We start from the raw sequence: 24,354 nt of genomic DNA, 5'->3' as shown, positions 1-24,354 counted from the left end.
GGTGGCAGAATGCAAGTGAAGCCACTTCCATCTGTAGCCTCGCTGCGTTTCTATAAGGGTGCTTAGGAAGACATTTTCATTATTACTTCCAGTGGTTTTTTTTTTACCTCTTAGCAGCTGGGTGTTATTGGTGAAGCTGTTTAGCTAACAAATAGAAGCCATTGTGCTTTTAAATCCATTGTGCCTTGTACTCTAGATCTGTTCTCTTCTATGCCTATCATGGCTATACATCCAGTTTGGCACCTGCCGGTACCATAAATGAGTCCAGTGGAGGGCTACCAAGGTGATGAGGGCCTGGAGCACTTGCTGTGGGAGGAGAGGCTGAGGGATCTGGCCTTGTTCAGTCTGAAGAAAGGATGGCCTCAGGCTGGTGTCACAGAAGCTCCCTGTGCCTGCAGGGTGGTTGTCATGGAGAGGGAGTCAGGCTCTTACTGAGGTGCACGGTGGGAGGGCGCATAGACAATGTGCATAAATTGAAATGAGAGTTAACCGAATATATGGGAAAAAAATTTCCCTCTCAGGACAGTCCAGCAAGGGAACTGGTTACTCAGGCTGTGCAGCCTCCATCCATGGAGGTTTTCAAGACCCAGCTGTACAAAAAGTCTTCCTGAGCAGCTGTGAGATTGGGCTAGAGACCTACCATCCAACGTGAATCGTTCTGCAGTTCTCTGCCATTCATCAGCCTTACACCACTGCTGATCTTTCAGACTGTTCATGTCTCAGGGCTTGCTTCCCTGTTTAAATAACAGTAAGTATGTTGGGTGAGCTCTAGTTTCATAGGTCTTTTAAAATCCAGGTTGCATTACCACACATACCTCTTATGTACACTGACAGATGTATTTTTGTCTACTGGTAGGTGCTTTGTAAAGAACTAATTTGGTCATCTTTTAAAATGAGGGTAAAAACTCTGCCAGCTGATACATTTCCGTGGTGTCTGACAGCAGAGCACATTACTATGATTAATTTGTAATAGAAAACAGGGCATTCTGAAACAACTGCAGGGCTTCCATGAAATGTGAACAAGTTGGAACTAACATAAGCTACATCTATTATTTCAACTCCCATCTGAGGTCCTGCTTTCTTAACTATAAATAGTGTACAGCCCCTTTTACATACTTTCTTCTGGACACTAGTGCTCAGTCTCAGTGTAGCTTGTGTATGTCTGTTCCTTTTTAGTTTACTTTCTCCTCTGCATTACAGCTGCTGCATTAAAATATTTTAAGGTATAGGATGATGATCTATAAAGTCTTTTTTGTTTGTCTCTGGTACAGGGGGGCTGCGTAAGCTTTTCTTGTTTTTCTGTTCAGCAAACACAGATTGAAATATCTTGACTTTAATACCTACTACACAATTTCCAAAAAAGTGTTGCAAAATTTTAATGTCTACAGTGGAAAAAGCCCTAACTTGCATATTCATCATAGTACAACAATAAAAGCTTTTCTTTCATTCCCTCCATGTTTTTGCTTCAGACAGATAAAATCACTGGTGCATTTGTGGCTTTATGTGAATGAAATGTCTCTTCTCAATTACTATTTCAAAACAAGCTTGCTAATTCCCATTGTCCTGTTCTAAAAAATCTATTACCTAGCAATATCACATCACTTTTCACTTTTAAAGAAGAGTATTGACTTTAGAGTTCTATTAGTTTCTAAGAACTAACCATTTTTGTACAATACTCTAGTGTATAATTCATGCACAGTAGAATAGGATAGTAAGCGGTGTTAACACTATCTTGTGCCTGCCAAAATGTATTAATGAAATTCACTGGGGGCCAAGATGGTTGAACGATTAGAGCACTGGTCTGGGAAATGAAACACCTGGCTTCCAGTGCCAGGTCTGCCATTCCTTGTCTGATGTTTGCAAAAGAAAAGCAATCTTACTTATTCTTACCTATGGAGAGAAATATCATTACCCACTTCTGTAAAGTGTTTATATGGTACTTCTCGCTCAAAGATTTTTAAGTAATATTAATTTTACGTTCTGACTCAGTTTAGGAAGTCCCAAGGATCCTTAACCAGTAGCATGTGGTGTTTGCAGGCCTTAATTCAGAAGAGTTGACTGTAATGAGCCTCCCAACTCTGTCTTTAAATGTGGTACAGGAGTTTCTGTTGGTGTTATTTGGAAGGTCAGACTAAATGATTTGGACTCCAAGACTATGAAATTATGTGTGGGGTTTTTTTGTTGTTGTTGTTTTGGGGAGATGGGGGGGGGGGGTGTTGTTTGGTTTGTTGTTGGGGGTTTTTTGGTGTAACATGTAAACTGCATCCATTAAATGCCACAATGTTATTTCGGTTTTACCTAGCTGAGAGACTTCAGTGAAGGGCAATTGAGGACTTTTTCTTAAATCCCTGCCTGTGTAATAATTTTTTAAAACAGTTTGAAAGATCATAGTATAATTCTGTCACAGTGGGCGTGGAAGAGTCTTCCCATGGTCTGTGGGGAGTGTGGACCAGGAGGATGTAATAGTTTCAAAGTGGATGATTCAGACTTGTGGGAGAAACAGCTCCATCCCATGTGTAAGGATTAGAAACCCAAAATCAGCTCGGATAGAAATTAAGCTACAATGTGTAAGGCCTGCTGGGATTTCAGCGGGCTGGGACATTCCCATCTGCGTACATTCTGCTTGTGGCTGAGAAGTAGGTTGGGTAGGTGGAGCGGTTGATTCTCACAGTTTCCGTAATTTTTGTTGGCAGTTCAAATCTGTCCATTGATAGTCACATAGCTGAGGATGTAAAACAAAACCTAATTTTCCCTTGGCTGATTGTGCCGCGTTTGTATCTCCTGCAGTATATAGTTCTGGGCTGTGAGGTAACGCTGGAACTGTTAAGTTGGTAAGACTGCAAAAATGTGCATGAGTCGTGCAGAAAGATGTTTATGTTTAAATGTAATGTTCTTGCCTAGAGCCATCTGGTTTATAGTGTCCTCGAATTCTTTTCCAGATCTCTGCCTTATTTTCTGATTTTGTAATGTAATGTAACATTTGCTATTAATTAGAAAAGAAAACCCCTTAATGTCCTTACTCAAGAAAAGCAGCTAACTTCAATCTCAGGAAACACAAGTATATTAATTCAGAGCAGGGTGGTCTAATTCACAGCACCATTTACACACCAAGTCCGCACAGTCTGCCATCACGGCCTTTGGGAGAAGGAGGGGTGACTACAGCGGAAGCATGTGTAAGCCCTGCAACTCAACGTCTCCCTAGGTGCTTGTACACAGCCTGATAAGGAAGCTATGAACTGCTGTTGCTGCATCCTTGCATGAAAAGGAAGAGAAGGCAGAATTGACGATTCCAGAGTATGGCTTGCGGGCAGCCCTCAGTTACACAGCCAGCTGCTTGTACCTGCAAGAGGGGCCATAAAATAGGTGTTACGAACCTTCTGTCACCACTGGAAAGCTTGGACCACTGTGACTCAGAAAAAGCTCTGCTGGTCACAATACATAAGCATTCCTGCTGTTTTCTAACAGCAGCCCAAACTGGCATTTATTCTTATCCAAATGCGGAAAAGAGGGAAAAACTGGGCAGGTAAGGGCTCCTGTGGTATCCTGCATGTTGCACTCTTGTAGACTTAACTCTTGAATCTCATGCTTTTGCCAGACAATGGAACTGCCCTCAGCAAAATGTTTTAACCAGGTTAATACGAATCCAATTTTGACCCACAGCACCTTGAGGAGACTCTGTAATGTTCTGCTGGTGCAGGGGAGACTTTCAGTTTCATAATACATATATAAATGGAGCTTCAGTGGGAGGTTTTGAGTGTGTATGAACTGTGCATGATCAGAGCTCAGAGAAGCAGATTATAAATTTCACTGGTTCTCTGCTGTTGAGACTAGACAAATGGGAAATCTCAGTAACAGGATTAAAGAGCACTACAAATTACATTTACAGAAATACTCTACTGGAGTTATTTAAGAAGATAAATTTGAGAATCTCATATAGTTGGTGGACACAGGCAAGGAAACGTTTCTTCCCTTCCTGCCCCTCACCTCCCTTCCTTCAAGAAATGCCTGCACTTAAATTTGGCTAGGTGTAAATATATGGTATGTTAGGAACATGAAAAATTTCACTAAAATTTACATATCCTTGACAGCTACACAACACGGTACATGCAGTTACACTTTTGTGATTACAGTTTCTTTGAAGGAGGAAGGGAACAGTACGGCTGAGGCTTTTCTTATTTCCACTATGGAAGTTTGGTGAAATATGTTTTTTATAAGCTTTCTGTCTCTGTCCAGGCCTTAGAAATAGCTCTTTCAATGTGTGTCCTAACAGAGGTTGACAACTTTTTACTCTAGCAATAAATAGTGTATATTAGTAGGTTTTTATTTAAAGTGGCACAGACTTTCAAATACGCTATCTGGTTCTGGAACCTTGGAACAAGAGAAGAAAATTACTTACTTCCCCCTTTTTCTGGGTCAAATCCAATTTTACTTTTTCCTCTTTGTTATAGTGGGCATTTGGATTCCTGCTGATCAGATTGCCTTACAGTGATGTTAGAGCAACTAAGTTGGCAGAAAGGTACACTGTTGTGTGGCTCAAGTAAGAGCAAATTCACAGTGGCATCTGTAGCTCTTTTACCCTTCCAGTTGTTGAGACCGCAAGAGTGCCTTGCGGAATGCTCTGAGATACGCTCAGTGACCAAAACTGAACTGTGTCTGCAGCATTAAGTTGCGATCACAAGGTAAGGATTCTTCATTCAGAAATAAACTGTTGGCTTGCTTTTAGTTTGTTCCCCAGTCGTGACCCCCTCAGAAATTTCAGTATCTGCATGGCTAGAAGGAAGAGTCCCAAATACAGTCTTAGGTTCACTTGGGGACATTGAGTAAAGAGTTAAGCATACATTTCAGAATCAGTCGTGTGATGCCAAGAGCTTGCTCCATGCAACCCAGGTTCTGCGGTGAGATTTCCTCCAACAGGGAAATAGTAGGGCCTCTGGTGGGATTAGAGGAAGGGTAAAAGAAACAGTGCTGGTTTAAGTCTGTTGCTAGGACAGCAAGCCTTGTACCCAAGCACAGAACGCTGTCCTGTGATTGTTCCCGGGAGAGCGGGAGGAGGGATGCGCACATTTGGCTGATCAGGGTTCGGTTTGCGGGCACTGAATGGTTGCTGCTTCTACCCGGTTAGTCCCTTCCAGCTCTGCTGCTTGTGCTTCAGTGAGAGCTGTGCTACTTGTTTCAAGCTTGGCTATTTCTTAATAATAGTTTTGTGTAAAATTCAGTCGGTGGCCATTTAATGACCAATGCAACTTTGGAGAATCAGATGAGACGCCTGAGGCATCGCTATGTATGAAAGGTAGCCAGCAGTACCTTCTTGTGCAGGTTCTTCGAACAGACAAAATGCTTTTAAGTTACTTGAAAATGGACTGAGAAAGATGGGGGTTGGGAGGAGGAGGAGGAACAAGCACCTTCTTGTTGCAGAGTAAGAATATCCTTGTGAAGAATTAATGACAGGTTGCTTAGTGTTGGTTTTCTATGTCTATCAGTGTTTTTAAAAAGCTGATTTATCTCAGCAGGGTTTTAAAAGTTTGGTTTTCAATATATGTTCCAAAATATTCTGGCACGTGATTTAGCAGTTAGGTACATTTCAGCTTGGTTAAATCATGAAGCGTTCTACAGTTTTTAGCAGGTTAAAAAATAAAAATAAATGACAGGTTACTTTTTAATGTTGCTGCTCTTTTCCAGCAATAACACATTTTAGACTTGGCCCTTGCTGTTGTGAATCTGATCCTTGTCACGAAGTCTTTTTTAAAATACCTGTTCATTGACTTCAATTTCTAGAAAGAGGCTTTGAGATGTTACGCTCTCTGGGGCTTAGATATCTGTGGCAGCTGAGAGTGCTGTTTCTGCTGCATACTCAGCATTGCAGCTGAAATAGGCAAAAATGGTGCCTGCAAAGAGAGACAATTTTAATTGCTCCCTGCAATTAGGTAAATAGCTGCATTGGTACACAACAGCGGGAGGGAGAGGGTTAACGAGGGGCTAATTCCTTCCTCAGAGGGACTACAGGGCTGATTGGAAGCAGCTGCTGTACTGCAGCCCCGAGGCTGCACAGGGCAATGCTGTGGTCAGCCTGGCAGCTCTGGAGGAGAGCAGGACCAGGAGCGGAATGGTATGTGGGGGAAAGAAAAGATACAGAACAGCATCCTAGGCCTGGATCCCTGGGAGAGGAGAAATCGTAACAGGCAGGAGGGAAGGAAGGGAGAGTTCAGGCTGGAATTGCAGACCTGCAGCCACCTGCACACCCTTGACCTCTCTGTCTGAACATCAAGGCTTACAGTTAAGTCAGCGGGGCATAGTGTAGGTGTAGCTTGGATATTAAAACAGCACAGCTGTGTTAATGGCATGCTTAGCTGAGCTAGCTGGCTCTGTTAGAAAGTGGGGGAATGTTGCTCAGGATGGATGCTGGGTCTATGTGGCAGTGATTCACCAGAACGGCATACTTCTGATGGCATTTGTCCAAATATGAATGAAAATACGAGTTTGGTTTATTGGTGTCAGCAACACAAGAGTCAAGTTATCCACAGCTCTGTAGGGTATGAGTAACTTGGGTAATTGTCATCTCTGGTACATACTACGATGTCACCTGAAAGTTGGCTTCTTTCTCTTTCTACACCTGTCATGTGCATAGACATGTCTTGTGTTCCTGCTTACAGACTAGTAGTTGTTAACAGTATTGATACACGAAGCCTTTCAGCAGATGCCTGTGTCTGCTTTTTGAACTGATGCTTGCTTCTGTGGCTGAGGATACTTGTTAAAGCCCCAGAAATGCTTTAGCTTAACCCAGAGCCTGCCCACTTCGTAGAGAGGAAACTGCTAATGCCTTTCCCACTGCTTTCTCCAAAAGACAAACATTTTTTCCTGCAATTGATACAGTTAGCTGAGGAGGGGGCGGAAACCAGCTTCGAACTTCTCAGCACAAAGAACCATGGAATATACCCCAGAGATACACTTGAGAACACAAGGATTGCTTATATACAGGCTAGAATGACTCAAATGTTAATATAGCAGAGGCCAGTGATGTAATACATGGATAGATTTAGGTTGCTGACAGCAAAAAATGCTTAGCCTGGTCAGCTGTGCAGCCAAGCACTGTCCCACAGGGCTGCAGTGTGTCGAGCACCAGAACCGTAAAACCAGAGTGCTCCAAAGAAAGGCAAAACGGAGGATCATAAGTGAAAGAGCACCTGTTAAATAGATTGGGGCATGTCAGCCTCAGATGATAAGGGAGAAAAGGGGGTGTAAGTTTTGAGAGAGCATTACAAATTGATGAGTGATACGAAGAAGATCAAAAGGGACGAAAGTTACCCTTGAGGTGCAGAACATGCAAAGCAATAGCAGGGAAGCATTGCAAATGCGTACCCAGTTCTTACGCTTTTTCTTCAACTTGTGTCATTCACTCCTCTCAGAGGCAGGCTGCTGGACTGTCAGCCTGTGGTCTGGCCTGGTGCAGCGCTTCTGGAGTACGTACGCTCTTTGAACCAGGAACCTTGCTTTCAGATGGGGAAAATACGATCCTATTTTGTTTCACTGACATTTCTTCAGTTAGATTGGAGTGGTTCATTATTAAAATTATGTTAAAGATAATACTTTTTAATATGTCAAGATTTTAGAGCCCACAGAAACTATTTCTGAGAATGTAAATTAAAAATAAAAGAATGCAGCAGTATAACTCTTCCCCTGAATTGTGAAGTATCATGTTACACAAATGGTGCAGCCATGGAATATGAAAAAAGTAGCTTCCACTTTCACTGTACCAAATTATGTGAGTAATATGCCACACGCTATATAAAGATACAAAGGAGAATGCTATATGAGCAAGGAACATGCTCTGTGAAGAATTAACACAGAATAGCTTTAGCTTTGGTATCAGCAAGCGTTTTGGCCTGTGTAATGTGCAGGGGTGAAAAATAAGCCATGTGTTAAATGGATTAATGCAGTGTTGATCCTTTTCTGTCAGGACAATTAACATGAGTAAAATATTTGCCCTACTTTAAACAGATAAGGAGGTACCGTATTGTGTTCCTCTTAAGATTAATGTTCCTATATGGGCAGCAGAGAGCACAAGATTTATTTCCTGAACCTTATGTAGATTTATAGCTGTGCCAGTTACTGCTTGAAAGCTCTTTACGAGCCATGTTCGCAGCTAGTCTTTTTTTGTGTATGTTAGTGAAAGTGGTCATAAGAAGGATGCAGACATTTTGAAGTGTTAAGTGGGATGTGTGACACGTACAATGCCTTTAAATTATAAATTTTGTCTTGTCATGACCCCTGGTTTTCTTTTATATATGTGCATATGTGGTCATGCATTTGTATGATATAAACATAAAAAATGTATTTTATTAAATGCTTTAGAAGTAACTTCCTGTGCTGTCCTGACTTCCTTAGAGAATTAGTAATGTTTTTTGTGTTATTATTTGATGATTTAAGGCAAAGAAAATGACACTCAAAGAGAGAATGACAATCTCATGGGATGTGCACTCTCCGTGTAACCGTGCTCTGGACTCATAAATATCTATGCAACTCCTGTTTATTTAATAGGATTGCATGGGTGAAATATGGGGTCGAATTTGGCATTCAGAGTCCAAGATAAGGAGTGAACCTGCCTTGACCTTGGTAGAGACAGGCACGTGATGGTATAAATACCATGTAAATTAATCTCAACATGTTAGAGCAATTGCTATTTTTAATTTTTGTTTGACTGAATCTTTCAACTTTGCTAATTATAAGCATCTGTAATTTTCATTAAGTGCAATTAAATTTTGAGTGTGTGTATATGCCAGTGAAGATTAATTGTCCAGTAAACACTCTAAAACATTTAAATCTTAAGTTTTGATCTTTTTCAGATAAATTGCAGGGAAAAGGTCATATAAAATGAGTAGTCTTAACCAAAATACATAGTAGTCTGGTTAGAAAATGGTTTTTCCATTTGCAGAAATTTTTGACATTTAAGAAAATTGTTATGCACTTTTCCTGACGAACAAGGGATTTTTTTTTAATGTCAATTGTACAAAAGAAAATAGAGGCATTCTCACTTGAAGAAGAACTAAAGCTCATCTGTCAAGTCCCTGCCTCTGAACTTATACAAAAGAACAAAAATGAACTCATTGTGGGAGGAGAGGTTATGAGAAACAGATTTAATCTTGTATTAGGATTTATCAGACACCTTTTCCCACCCATGAGTTGTGCAGTCAGAGTTGCGAACTGGACTGCAATTCTAACCATTACATTCGTGAATGACAGTTTGATTAGCTTCAGGTTTGTAATTACTGGCTACTTGTCCCTTTGAATTACTTTTGATGCTATCTTTACAAATTGCTATCACCAGCTGAGTCAAATGTTCTAGTATGGTTTTGTCATGCTACGGACACTTGATTTTCTGCAAATTTTACAGCTACTTGCTTTTGTATTTGGAGAAGCCTACTAAATAAATGGCTGAAAAAATATGAAGCCACTTGAATAAAATGCTATGCCTGACGCTACAGACAAAGATACTGCGTTGGATTGTTAGTCCAGTGCACAGCAAAAGAAAGTATTTCTCCTGAATAGAATAATATGTCCAGGTGTTACTGAAATATTAAAAAACCTGTCTATATAAATTCCTATTCAGTAAACAGATTGAAGTGTGCCAGCTGTGCAGACTTGTCTGTGCTAGTACAATTGATAATAAACATTTATCAATGTTTATTTTGACCTTCTCAGTTGTTTGTGCACTGGAGGTTCCATTGCTTAAAATACAAGCCATACAGTGACTCGAAAAGAAAAAGATATCCATGTAATTGAATTTCTTTCAAAAAGTCTGGTTCACGAATGATATATCTCTGTGCTGTCTGCTTCCTTCTGAAGGTAGTTGACATCAGGAAGGAGTTGGAGGCATCATGCAGAAATCTTGCATAACATTTTCTGGTGGTTAGCACCAGATAGGAACATGCAAATAACTGGTATCAATTGGAGGACAACAAGGTGGTGGAGGACATTTTCAGTTTCTCAGTACTCTAACTCACTGCTTTGGTCTTGCAGAAAAAAATCTAGTGGTTTTCACTAATGCAATTTTTTTTTCATGTTTTTCCAGAAAGAGGAAGAGGTTTTAAGTGGAATTCTTCAATAAGAGGTTTATTTCAAATGAGTTATACCATAGAGAGCAAGAACTTATTTGGATAGACCTATGGACTGTTTTTAGAAGGAAGGGAGTTTGTTAGGATTGAACGTAGAAACCGTGCTTGAGATTTTTCTTTATTTAACACGCTTTCATCAAGAATTGAAGTTAGTTGTTTATCTAAATACAAAAGACCAAATACTAGTTACTGAGGTACCAGTAACCCAGCTAAGCAGATGCTTTTTTTAGCTCTTTCTATTGCAAACAAACTCCTCTAACAGTGTTGTTGTAACTCTCTTTTTGAACCTTTTCTTTGTAACATACTCATTTTTAAAGCTGGGTCATCACAGAGCCTTGTCAGGGCTGTATTTTGCAACAGTGATTTCCCCCCCCCACCCCCATCCAATTTGTTAATGTTACAGTTTCAGTAACAACATCCAGTGCAGTGGGAGAACTCAACAGGAAGTAATGCAAAGTCTCCCACAGTTTGCCATCCATTTGCAAAGCTTTCAGTAAAATCAGTCAGCTTTTTCCTGGTGTATTGAGCAGGTAATAAGAAAGATGCAGGACTTGAGAAGTCTGGAAATGCCAGAATGCACTGGATATTGCTTATGAGTGAAATACTCAAAGATAACTTTTGCAAAGGTTTATGGCATGTAGCTAGAGGGAAATTGTGGAAGCTTCCTGCAGGAACTGAAGTTACAGTAGCATAGGTGATTTTCCTGCCTAGGGATTTGTATTAAGTTCGAAGAAGTTGATTCCGCTTGGGGAAATTGCACATCCAGTTTTGAACTAGTTGGCTGGTAAAGATGGCTGGGCAAAAGAACTGAGATCTGCCTAAAACAGCAAGTCTGACCTAGGGGACAGTAGTTTGTGCGAAGAATTGACCCTCAATAGCGAGATACTGACCTGGGAATGTAGCATGGACAAGTCTGAGATTTACAGCCAGGACTGTACATGTGGGTGATACTTGGTAAACCATACACAACTTGAGTGTTGTTTCTAGTATGTTATCTCTCTGAAGACTTTTTTTAAAAAACACTGCTTTCTTGTAAGCCAGGAGGTCAGTGGAGACCTCAACTCATTCTCCACTTGTTGTCCACTCACCCTGGAGAATGTGTAACTGGTGGGTACAATTACAGGAGAATGTGTAACTGGTGGGTACAATTACAGGTGCAGGGGGCTGTGGGAGGAGCAGCCATCAGAAGCCCTATGAAGAGGGGATGGCTGGTGGCCTGAGGTTAAAGAGGTAGGGAGGGGAATATGAAGGTCTTGGAGATGCAGCTAACCTTAGAATGATGAAGTAATTAAGAACTGAACTGAACATCTTTCGTTAAGCAAGCACATACTCATCCAAGGAATCTTGCTACCATAACTGGGGGCTCTAAAGCTATTTAGCTGCTTTTAAAAATTGTTTTAGAGCTGTAGTTTTGGAAGCTACATAATGGACGTTCTAATAAAGCACTTCAGGGCATGACCTGACTAAGAAAAGTTGGGAAGATGTTTTCTTTCTATGAATTTCAAACAATTGGACAAGTACATTCTAGGGGCCTTAGCTCCATCCTGGCTTGTGTTGGCACATTATTTGTTTAGTATTGCACAAGCATATGAAGTAACTGTCTAATGTGTAATACAACAATAATTGCTTCAGCAGCATAGTCATAAAATGTGCATTTTCTATGTCACTCTAAAAATTTGCAGACTTTTTATTAGCACATAACAGTTGTTTCAAACATAGTTTCAGGGCATGTTTGTAGGCACAGCCAACAATTCAGTGATACTGCTTTTTCAGTCATTTTGACTTTGCCTTAGGTAATTACTTAAAGGGCTGTTGACTGTGGTATTTCAGGGTTATGCTCTAGAGATCATACAACTGAAATTGTCCAGGGAATATCGAGCTGTCCTGTCACTGCTTCTGGGAGATGGTTGTTCTTTCAAGTTTTTCCACTCCATCTTGTCAGTACATTCACAGGAATGGACTTTGATTACATTTATTTCATCACTTGGACCATAAAAATGCACCTTTCATGGAGCATGGCCAGGAAAAGGTGGCATGAAAATTGTGTAGGACTGAGAAGAAAAATGGTTGAGAGTAGCTACACGTTTATATAACGATCGCTTTAAGTAAGTATTATTTGTAAGTAGTGCTGATCTGTGCTCCTGGTAAAATGTAACCTTGACAACGCCTTTGAGTTTTTATGTACAGCGAATGTCTGTAATGCAAGTTTCATATCTTTAACTTCTCTCTTAGAAAGTTTTTTAAGCTTTGCCTACATTTTCCTTTGTTTTGAAAAAATTTTAAAGATGTTTCCTGGTTGTGTGAACCTGTGCTATAATTTCTTTCTTTTTTTTTTTTTGTTCTGTGTAAGTTTTTCCTCTTGTACCTTTATTACATGTCTTAAGTATATCTGCCATGTGTCAGCATGACAGGTTCTCATTCACCTCAGCGGATGAGTGCCAGCCTTGTCTAAGCTTTTCCTGGGCTAACCCTGATACTGTTCTCTAGTGCCATTAATGAAAGTTAGCAATGCACAGCACAATCTCAGCCCTAAGAGTCCTGAAGTCAAAATCCAGGCAAGGTTTTATTGTTCTGTGTCTTAAAATGTGTTTTTAATTATGAACTTACATTACCAACCTTTTTACTTCCTTGACGGCAATTGTAGGTATTAGTCATATTTCCCTCTTTCCCTTGAAGAAGGGTGTCAGAAAATACAACGTATAGGCATTTGTTGTTTTGCCCCTTCTGCAGTTTTAGCTGGGATTCTGGTTGTATTTTCCATGCTGTGCTCTATACCTCCCATGTCTCATCTTACAAAACAAGTTTGAGTTTTCAAATCCGGTGTAGTGTCCAGCATCAGTTGATAATGAAAGACTGGGGAGGTTTTCAGAGATGAGGCAGTGTTCTGAATATTTGATCAGGTGTTTTTGTGTATACTGCCTGTCATTAAAATAAGTAGTAGCAATACACAGAAAATGTCCGTGTTGTGGGCTTTTTGCACTAAACCATGTGAAATGCAAATAGGAAAGAAAAGAGAGGAGAGGATGTCAGAGCCCAATACTCTCTGACTGGGTTCTTCTAGGTATTCCATGCATGGAGGGTGTCATGTTTAACATCAGGTATACTTATTTGAAGATAGTTGATGTTACATGGGATTTCTGATTTAGCAGAGTGATACAAAACATACTGAAAACACAGTACAAATGCAAGTTACACATAGCAGAATATAGCAATTGCAATACACAGTTCAATCATGATACCAATGTGATTCCCATTACTGGTCTCTATACTATGCTCACTGTCACAATGCTGGGCATCCCCAGTCTCTCTAGGAAGGCATCCATGGGTTGAAGCCAGCTCAAACCCATTGCTGTCTTTGAAATTCTTTTGCTATTTTTCTGGTTTTTATACACTATGTTGTGCAGAGCCACATCCCAACCACCTCCCCCTTGTTGGCCTGGCTAACTCAGGGAGACATTCACACTCTTTTAATGAACATAGGGAGAAACCTCTACACCACCAGCTGATCCACGCAACTGTTGATAGCTGTTTTAGATAAAGACCACCCTTGGGTCCCCTTAGTGTTGAGATCAGGTCAGCTTCTTTGCAATAGCTGTGATCAGTAGAACCCTGCATTATTCTCTGGGCTTCATGAGCACATGACCCTGGCCCATCTCCTCTGAGCATTCTTCCATGGTAGGGGTTTACCAGTCAGTCATAGAGGACACACATAGAACAAATAAATTGGTCTTTTGGTGTTTGGCTGCTTTGTATTGGTATATGGGTTGGTATCTCCTTACCATGATCTGGATGCTTTTATGGCTCCCTCGTTATGTCAGAGGTTACGTTTCTGAACATCTATTCCCAAGCTGATGTGCAGCAGTACTGTAGCTGAGGAAGGCAGGAAACAAGAGGAAAAAGATAAGATTAGTTCTTTAATTTCACAGAGAAGGATGTGCTTAGGTCCTTTTTGTGATTTCTCTGTTGAAAATAGCAAACATGCAGCGAGTACAACTGTTTTTGTCAGTATGGTTTAATTAGTCTGGTTCCAAGCTGAGGGAAAGAAAAACGTGGATCAAACTTAGTGATAAGGATCACAGTTCACAATGGCAGAGAAAAACGCTGAGTATAAGAGTACTGCTTTTCAGTGCTTTAACCTTAACCTATCATTTTTTCAGCACCCTCCTTCATTGCCCTTTGCATCTTTCTCTTGTTTTGTTCATGGCCTCAGAATGCTTCCACCAATACGTACTGCAGACAAGTCAGTAGTCCCCTGTTTCCTTGGCTCTCAGTTCATACTACTATCCGATCTGCTTTTGTATTCTTTTCCTCACAAAATTCTTGAGAAACCTGACTGCCAGCAAATACTGTTTTTAATTGTACCCACATAGAATATTTCACAAAGCCCAGCAGCAAAAGCAGTGTTTAAAGCACTGTGCAAAATATACATCATTAAATCATGTCTACAGTATCGTATGAGATGTTTGTAGAAGCAGGTATAATGGGGAAGAGACTGCAGCCATAAAGGAGGCTGGGAGAGAGGTCAGGAGGTTGCTTTTTCTAAGCTTGTGCTTATTTTTTTAGGTATTTTATCTTTCAAAACTTAGCTGTACAGAGGTTTGCATTTTAAAGATAGCATGCCATGCACAGTTTGTTATTTTGTATTAATAATAATATATTATAATAAATAATAATTGTTGTTATATATTTAATAGATAAAAACCTGGCAGGACAGTGTTGGGTATAAAATGTGGTGTATATATGTTTCAGTAAACAACCTGCTGTTGTCCTTGCAGAAAATTTCATAGAAATTGTAGCTTCTAAGTTAAGATAGGTGATGCATTTTTTTGTTAATATTACGCATCTAATTTCTTTTCTGAAAGAATTCTTATTTCCTTGGGTGAGGGTAGAGAAGCAAGTTGGTTGGCTTGTCTGATCCCTTTTCAATCACTGCTCTCCCATGCGTTGATCTTGCCTGTCCTGTTCAACGGTTTGGGTGTATCAGCATCACACAGTGGGTTTTTTCCTGGTGGAATCCAATACTAGCTGTATTGGATCAGAATAAAGTTTATGAACAATACAGGCTTTGCCAATGAACCGTGTTCTCTGTATGAAGTAGTTCTCTGTGGGAGCTGTTGCTTAATGGTTCAGACCAATATGTTGTACAAACAGTAATCTTTGTGGTGTCTGTGTTAATTTTTACAAACTACTGAGTTTTTGATCTGTTTCATAATCTTGTGTCATTAAGAGGCAGCCCACCTTGCACTAAAAATGTCTGTTGTGAATGTTAGTAACACTGCCTTGTCTATCACTGTTTGCTGAGGGAGAAAAAAAGCAGTATGCCATAAGGCTGCCTCCATTCTCCTCTGTCTTTCTCAGTTGTCATATCCCGTAGTGATTCAATGCTGCAGAGTTACAGTTGTGACTGACCTACTGCCTTCTGGTTGAGATTTTTGAATGGAATCTTTCTAACTTCAATAGTTTAGATTATTAAATTTGAATTCCAAATGTGAGATTTTTTTTTTTTTTTCCCCAGAATGACTTTTTTGTTGACTGTAGCTCTTTGCTCTGATGTTTCCTTGTTTATGTTACAGCAACATCCAAAGATCCGTGTTCCAGTTCCCACCCTGGTGCGTGCTGTACAAACACACTGGGAAGCATGGTCTGTGGGAACACTCGCACCTTAAGGGAAGATGCAGCAATACTTTGTAACACCTTTTGTAAGGAATTGGGGAGGAGAGCTTGGCTCTGCCAAGAATACACAGCTACACTAGCTGTGTTAACCTTACTGTGTGTTGCAGTAGTAGCTGAAGGCACCACTTGCATATGACTTACTGCTGTGTGCACTGGGTACATGCATGAAACCAAAGGGTATCCCAGGCAGCCCTCCTCTGTGCATGGTGACTTCCTCTTGTCCAGTCTGCCCTTTCAGTAACTTTCTTTTTTTCTTATTCTTTTATTGGTACTTGGAAACTGGACTGGCCCAGTTTATGGAAGCAAAGGATAATTTTGGATAGTGAAAGATGCAACAAACTTCCCTTGTCTTTAGTAAAGAAATCCTTTGGTTACTTGGAGGAGCGAGACCCTATATTGAACGAAGAGGCTGATGTAACTCATGAATTGGATACCCTTCTTTGGCTGGAGCTGCTAGGCCAGGCAGCAGCATTGCTATAAAACTAGATGCAATTCATCCTGTTTCTTACCCACTTTGGGGTGTGCCGGGGCATGCAAAGAGGAGCTGAGCTGACTGCAGTGCGGGAAGAGGACAAAGACAAATCCATAGGAAGTCCACTGCGTTAGCTCCACTGTTCAGAGAAAAAGTTGTTTTTCACTGAGATTTTTAAATTAACGGTGGCCTTTTATATTACAGCGCCATGCGTATGGGCATCATTGGTCTGGTATTTAATTAAATACCGGAGCTGGTAATCTCTTAATTATAGTGTACAAAAGGGAATGATACTTACTTGACTATGCAGCATTGTTTTATTCAATTTAGAGAATTGTAGTAATTTTTTCATGTATTATTTGAAAGCTGTGGTGAAGGATGCAAGACCTGATGAACAAACTGGTGAGCTTCATTGCAACACTTCCCCTCTGTTAAGAGAATAAGGTGAAACAGTGGCTTGTACATTCACCGGCTTCCCTGAAAATTGGAAGTCAATTATGAATAGATTGGTACAATTAGGCTGATTCTTGTTTCACCACACTGTAAAACCAGTGCAGAGTTACCTGTGGTAGGAAGGAAGGCCTTCTGCTGCAGGCAAAGAATACTTAAAGATATTCAGGGTGTTTCTGGGTTTATTAAGAGATTTCGGCGTACATACTTGAAAGAAGCTGTGTAGCATATGCCCGTAGCAGTCCTGAATTACTGTTTTTTCACTTGAAAAATGAGGCTGCCTCAAGAATCTTAAACCTACTGCAACATAAAATTGTGTACATATATATTTATATTGAAATGAATCACTGCATGTGTGTAAGATGTTTTTGTAGCTGACATAATAAAAATGCTTTCGACGGAACTCACAAATGAGGATGTCCAGAGCTTCTAGCATAACTAGTTACACTGCACTTAAAACTGCAGAATTTATATCTAAAAATCTTTATAAAATTACATTTTCTGTCTTGAAACCAGAGGTGGCCTTTTCTGTAACAATGGGAATACCGTACGTGAAGGAGCTGTTGCCAAATGATCTAGTCTCTCTGCTGTCATACAGCTACTTTCACATGTCAGTACATGAAAACACCTATGGTTTTGCTGGCGTCCAGTATCATAAAGGTAAAACTGATATCAAAATAGGACTCATTAGCAGATTGACTGGAAATAGAACAAGAAAAATAACTTACAAGTGGCCCGCCCAGTAAATCAGAGTGAAGGGCTGAAACTGGCTGGAGGATCAGAAACAGGGTTTGTGTTTCAGTCTGAATCTTGGCAGCAGAGCAGCGTTTGCTGTGTTACTTGGTCCGGTGTGAAAAGTCACTTTTGTTTTCTCACCCAGTATAACTTGGAGTTGTTTCTTTACTACTACAAAGAAAGACTTCGGTATTAGTGGCTAGTTTTCCTCCTGGAAAACTACTCCTTCAGTTGTAGTTGTCAATACCAAGTGTTGAATTCTAGCTGACGCCTTCAGGGTAACGATGAATGGGGTATTTAAGGACAGGAAGAGAGTATGAATGAGTTACAAGTACAGGATTCTTTTAAGAATTGTTCTTGATTTCTAAGTTATGTAGCTAATGTAATTTAGATTATGTTAGTTATCCTAGTCTGCTATATATTTCCACATGTTATCAGTTGAATGTAGAACGTACCTTTGATCAAAAGGATCTACTGCAGAAATAAAAACAGTTCAGGTTCTTCATGTGTAGCTTCAGTAGATTAGAATCATTGAAACCCACTAATGTGGGATGGAGAAAAAAAACAACTAAAGAGCAGTAGCTTAAAGTGGGGTAAGCTTTAGTTGCAAAATAAACCCAAATCCTATACACGGAGTTACTCCCTTCACCAAACTGATAACCTCTATATGTCTGAAGGTATCAAAACATGATACACCTTCTTTTATCTTACAAATCTGAGTCAATATTTAATGTAAGGTTTCATAACACAAGACTCAAGCTATTTCCTGTTAAACTAACATTAGAACTAAGCTACGCATTTCCAGCTGAATTATAACTCATTGTATTTATCCTTACAGTATGTTTTCTGATGAAGGAATGCGTGTGCCATCTGGAGAGGAGAATTCCATGTAAAAAGTATTTAGTAGCATGTGGATTTCTTTTAGACTTTTGTTATACTAAAGTTCCTATTAACTACTGCAGAAATCCACAGATACCGTAGCTGCTGTAAAATACTGTGTCTTCTTTCAACGGTACTGCTATGTGGCTTGTGAATTGGTTAATTTGTGTGTTTCCTTTTGTCTTCTAGCTTCATTTAGCAGCCCTGGCTTCATTAAAGGGAGACATAGTGGAGCTTAATAAACGTCTACAACAAACAGAAAGGGAGCGTGACCTCTTGGAAAAGAAATTGGCAAAAGCACAGGTGAGCAATAGGTCAAGATTCTGAAGATGGTCCTTGGTTTTGTGTTATCCTTGTTCGTCAGAGAGGAATATGGTATGTGGGGACATGATGAAATATATGAATAATGTCACAAGTTGTGACACCAAGTAAAAAGAATTTTAAGACTGCAAGAAACATAATCGCCATGGGTTTTAAGTTTTATGTGCTGATGACATTCTTCTAAAAAATACCAAGAAGAATGAGATTAGTTTTGTTTTGAAGCCAATGTAAACAGCGACTGCTTTGAAATATTTTAGAACATAAAAATTGCAGCATACTCTCAGTGGATTAGGTAACTGTCTGCAGAGCCTTCCACTCCTGAGTCAGATTCAAACACAGCACAAATTAACACTGATCAAAAGCTTATTGCCAATTGGTAGTGTTTTGGTGGTATGTGAGAAATGACTTCTGATCTCAGTCTAGCTTCTAGTAAGCCAGTTTGTATGCATCTGTTGTGGAAAACACAGTCAGTGGAAAGCCAAGAGATTAAATAAGAATAGGGTCTGAACTCTAATGCTTTCACAGCTCTTGAAAAGAGATTTTTTAATTTTTTTTAAGATTTCAAGATCAAGGTAGATACAGAGGGGCAAATGAAAATAGGGAGAACTGAAGTATTGTTCTTAATATTTCTGTCTTCTATAAATGAAACCTTTGTTTTTAGATACTGTCTTCTGGCAAACACCTTTTATATAAGTACTTTACATTTCAAAACTAAGTCTAAATATATACTTATACTTGCATAGAGACAGTCAAAGCGTTTTGTCCTCTAAAGTATAGCATATTATTTGTTGCCCAGAGGGGCTGTGGAATCTCTAACCTTAGAAGTACTCAAGCCACCTGGACTTGGTCTTGGGCAACCTGCTCAAGGTGACCTTCCTTGAGTTGGGTAAGGGGTTGGATGAATGACCTCCAGAGGTCTCTGTGAACCTCAGCCATTCTGTGATCTTGCGAATTTAGAGTCTTCAGTGCATTTTGGGAGGGGCTGGTATCTGTGTGTTACTTAAACTCAAGCCAAATGTAGAAATGTTTAAGCAGTCTAGATTTTAAGGCTCTTACTTCAGTCCTCCACCCATATTTTGGCCCTTGTCCACATTCCCTGATGTTTTTTCAGCTACCTTTAAGGTTTGTGGGCTTGTAAGATACTCTTATTGCAGACCATCAATGCAACATCCAGAAATAAAAAACACTTTCATGTTTTCATTACCCTCGATATGTGAGCCAGTACCATGCTGGGAGTTAAACAATGTTTATCAGCTATAATCCTGAGAGCCTTTTCTAATTTCTACTGCATTCTGAGATAGAGTCCTCTTTCTGACATACAGTTTGATATGAGGCTGCATTTGACAATCGTTAAACAGTCGGATGGATCCACTGTATCAAAACGATCCACATCATTCTTCATGACTGCACTGACTTTGTTATTTATAACTCTGCAGGGTCTTGTGCTAACAACAGGTTTTTGTTAGTGTTTTTTGTTTTATCTCCAGATCTTTGTTTAAAAAATACATTCATCATCTCTCAACCAAAGAAGAATGCCTTGTAGGTACTCCCATATAGTCATGAAGCCCCACTGATGGTGATTGGGATTAAGGATCAGTCCTTAATCGCAATTAACATGTGCTCTGTTGGTACAAGATTGTTTGGTGTTTTCTTTGATGGGTTACCAATTATGCATGTCTACGTAGTGTTCAGATTTGTAATGCTGAGGGTTTTTACATGATCTTGGGCTGTGTGCATGTGAACACAAGCGTAGTGATGACTGCTACCTGAACTGTGAATAACATAAAATCAGAATACCCGAAAGCTAGCATGCTAGCTAGCTTTCAGATTTAAAAAATTACTTTTTAATGAACAATTTCTATAAAATTTTAATGTTTTAGCTCTTTTCAATTTCTTTTTAAAAAAAACCCTCAAGTGGATAGAAATTTTTTTGGGTATTAAATAAAATACAATCTTTCTTAAGGACTAAGCCATTAAGCAAGCACAACTCATATATTCAATGGCTGTGTTTAAGTAATGAGCCAGACTCTAGTGAAACCACTTTACCTTTTCTTCTTTTTCTAACTGCATCACTTCCAAGTAGATGCTCCACTTAACATAATTTTTTGAACTTTTCCTCCCACTCCACAGAGATTCATCCAAATTCATGTCATGTATCATATCGTATCATTTTTTCCTCTACAACCTCTGTCCAATGCATTTCTTCCTCACTAATGCAAATCAGAGGTTCAGAAGGCATAAATTAAATGAGAGGTGTTTGAGGTTCTGCATAACCATATTCAGATGCTAGTGGGTCGGTATTAAATCACTATTCTGCATCTGGACTATTCTTACAAGGACAGTGCGTGTTTCATTTCAGCTAGCATGGTAAGTGCTCTCTGGAACAAATAGCTCTGAAAACACATTTTTGGTAATACCTTTCCCATCTCATGAGGCATGTGAGACACTTTGGAAGAAAGGATTAGTGATTTTCAGAGTGAAGGTGATTTGGGGAACCACAATTCAAGTAACGGATGACAAATGGTGAAGAAAAATAGTTGGATAGCCTGTGCTTAAAATGTTGTAAAAGGATGTTATTGGTTACTGGTTGTTGTATCAAACTCATTTCCAAAACTGCAGTCTGTGGAGACCTGCTATAGCATTTGCCTACACCCTTCTATTATTTCAGTAAGACAGCAGATCTCCTTGTCTCAATGTTTATATCGGTGTACAATTTGGCAACAGAGTGATCTTTTCAATGAAATTTGCTGTAAAGTACTGGTCAACCACAACTAATATCGTCTTCCAAAAATCTTTCTGTGGTTATGAAAAGAAAATTAGTGCTTTCTACTAGCCCTGTCTGGCACGGTATCCTGGCTTTAATAATAATAAATAGTGGATGTCTGAAGGGAGAGCATAAGAAACGCATACAGAGAGTTGTCCTCCTTCATACTCCCCCACCTTTCTGCCAACATCTGTGAGCAGGAGGCTGCATCACATTTAATAGTCCTCTGTGGTCCTATCCTCCATGGATTTATCTAATCTTCTTTCTAATCCATCCACATTCTTGGCATTTCCTACATCCTGTGACACTGAGTTCTGCATTTTGTGATAGAACGTGGGATTTAATAATATGCTGAACGTTTCAGCAAGTACAACAAGAATAGACAATTCATTTACTACATCTCTCTTATTCTTTCATCTCCTTTTACAAGGTAGTCCTGCTCTCTCATTCTTTGTGCTTAGTCCTTGTAATTTTGGAATTTTATAATAGCTCTATACACAGGGTAACAAAGACTGTGCTGCATTGTTCTGGATCCTGTATTACACAGCAAGCAGTCCCATTACTGCAGTAATAATTCTTTACCATCTTCTTGATTATTCAGAATGTAGGGAGGGACAGCAGAATTTCAGTCTAAGAATAAAACCGACACTCTGTAGGCATATAAGAACAGGTGAACTTGTAAAAGGAGAAACCAAAACCTTCCTGTCAAAGTAGCTTGAAATAGAAATGCTTGGTGTTCAGATGGACGTTGAAATGGGTTGTTCTTTGTGTGACGTCCTTATCTCATGTGGATTAGTCCTGTGTACTTGTATTCTTCTTCCACATCAAGTACACACAGAATATACCACTGAACAATTAATTCTGACAATGCATGTTTTTGTGATTGAGGATTTGGCATGATGGGCTTGCATTTATAGTTAAAATTAGATAAATGGATTGCCACTTTAAAATCTGCTGCTTCTCTTGAATTAAAATACTGTATTAGTTGAGCGAAGATTTTTAGCTCCTGTGAGCGTGTTAGAGAGGGTTATCATTGTGGCTTATTCAGGTGATGACTTGTATTCTTGGTGAACAATGCCATAGCCAGCGTTTGTCTCTGCAGGTCCTGAGGCGCTGGGGGATGTCTTACCGAGTGCTGCTGCTGGTGATCCTTTTTTGTCCTTTGACTGAACACTGCTAATTTAACATCCAGATTTGCACTGGTAGTGTCTCTTGCACTAGGAATTTGTGTACATTAATAGGCAGTAGAATCATGTGTTGAGGCAGTACCCTTGGGTAAAAGTATTTTTCTCTTACCATCCTTCTCCTTCATACTCTTCTTGCTCTTGTGGTTGTTACCCAGCACCAAGAGGTCAGACAAAGTTGTTTCCAGGCATTGCTAATTTATACGGTAATTGAAATAATCTTTTTAGTCTGTACCAAAAACCATCCAAGGGTCAGTTACACTGAGAACTGTGCTGGAAACATCTCTCCTGACCTCAGCAATTGCTTATCTTTTGCAGTCTCTCAGTGGATTATCCCTGTGTTTGCTTTCTCAGAGAATTAGAGCCCTTAATGGTTTTGTGCAGAACTTCAGTATGAGGCTGGAAGAGGGATGAGGAAAAGGGTGTAAGGTATTTATCTCAAAAAGTTTGTGTGACTGACATGCAAATAAATTGCAGGAGCTGAATGTGTACACCTTGGAAAGAAATAGGAACTGGTAGCAGGTCATTGTTCTGAGTCTCAAAGGACACAGAAACTAAAGAGGATGACAAACAGGTTCAGTATCCCAGAAAAAAAACTTTAGCAATGGGTACCAAAACATGCATTGGTTTCTTTTCCCTTTTAAGCTTTGAGATGAATGTGCCATAATAAGAGCAATCCTGTATAACCAGAAGAATTTTCCATGGCTGCATTTTGGGATTCATACTGAACTTTTTATATTGTTTGGATGCTTTTGCCTTTTTTAGTTGAGGCTTGTCATGGCTAACCAGAACTTACGAGAAGTAACTTTGTACCCACCTCCAAGGCACAGCAGTCCTTCTTAGCGTCATGTCCTGTCTTTCACAGAAGTTTCTCTTCTGCCTTTTCCAGTTGCTTTTGCCCAAGATAATCCAAGAGCCTTTTTAAAAAATCAAATGTGAAGCTGTTGTCTTGTATTGCTAGACTGCTGGCTGTTCACAAAGTTTGTCTGTCACTAAATGATGGTTATCCTGAAAAATGGTGTCTGAGAAATGGCTGGAGAAAACTGAAAGCAAGTCTGGTAATGTGGCTGAGGTCCATTACCAAGAGTCCATATATCTTCAGTCAAGATAAACAAATTCTGCTTTTCAGTGCACAGCTTAGAATTGTTGTGATAGGGTTTTTATTTATTTTCTGAAAATAATTATTACACACTCCATCCTTTTGGTTTAAAAGAAAAAAAACAGTGCACATAATTGATTGATCTGGATAATGCTTAGGTAGCATTTGTGGGTATCAGTGTGTGTCAGAGGAAATTTAGGTTTAGAAAGGCAGAATAAGCAGCTCTTTATTGCACTTAAATCTGTGCTAAAGCTTTGTAAACATTTTCTCTGTTATTTCTGCGCTTTGAAAGCTGTGGTAGTTCTTCAGCCAGGTACAGTGTTAAGATACGGAAACGTGAGAAAAGTTGTGGAATGATCCTACAATAAAGAGTCATTATAATATACATGTATAACCATGTCAGTTGCCAACATGAAGTCTTAAAAGCCAGGTGAACACTGTCAATCTTCTAAAACATGACCCTTTGCGCTCCTCTTCAGTGTGAAGATATGGTCTGTTTGTCTTAGTGCAGGTGAAAGTGCTTTTGACTCCAGCTGGAGTAAGAAACTATATTACTGTTGTCTGTGGAAGGGTGCTCTAAAGTCTGGGCTACCTTTCAATGTGCATATTCCTGGAACTTAAAAATATTGAAATAAAATTTATTTAAAATTTAAAAGAAAAATGTTATT

At 39.6% G+C, this 24,354-nt stretch overlaps 1 protein-coding gene across 2 annotated transcripts in view; it reads left to right on the top strand.

The window, feature by feature from the left end:
• The window catches only part of MCC (MCC regulator of WNT signaling pathway), a 222,491-nt gene that overhangs the window by 134,581 nt on the left and 63,556 nt on the right, over positions 1-24,354 (top strand). For both annotated transcript variants that reach the window (XM_059833295.1, XM_059833296.1), the window contains one exon: positions 18,508-18,621. In XM_059833295.1, the coding sequence (XP_059689278.1) occupies positions 18,508-18,621 (114 nt within the window). The remainder of the gene's footprint in view (positions 1-18,507; positions 18,622-24,354) is intronic.

This window comes from Gavia stellata, chromosome Z, assembly GCF_030936135.1.
Source record: "Gavia stellata isolate bGavSte3 chromosome Z, bGavSte3.hap2, whole genome shotgun sequence".
Classification (NCBI taxonomy): Eukaryota; Metazoa; Chordata; class Aves; order Gaviiformes; family Gaviidae; genus Gavia; species Gavia stellata.
This window is presented reverse-complemented; position numbering and strand designations above follow the sequence as displayed.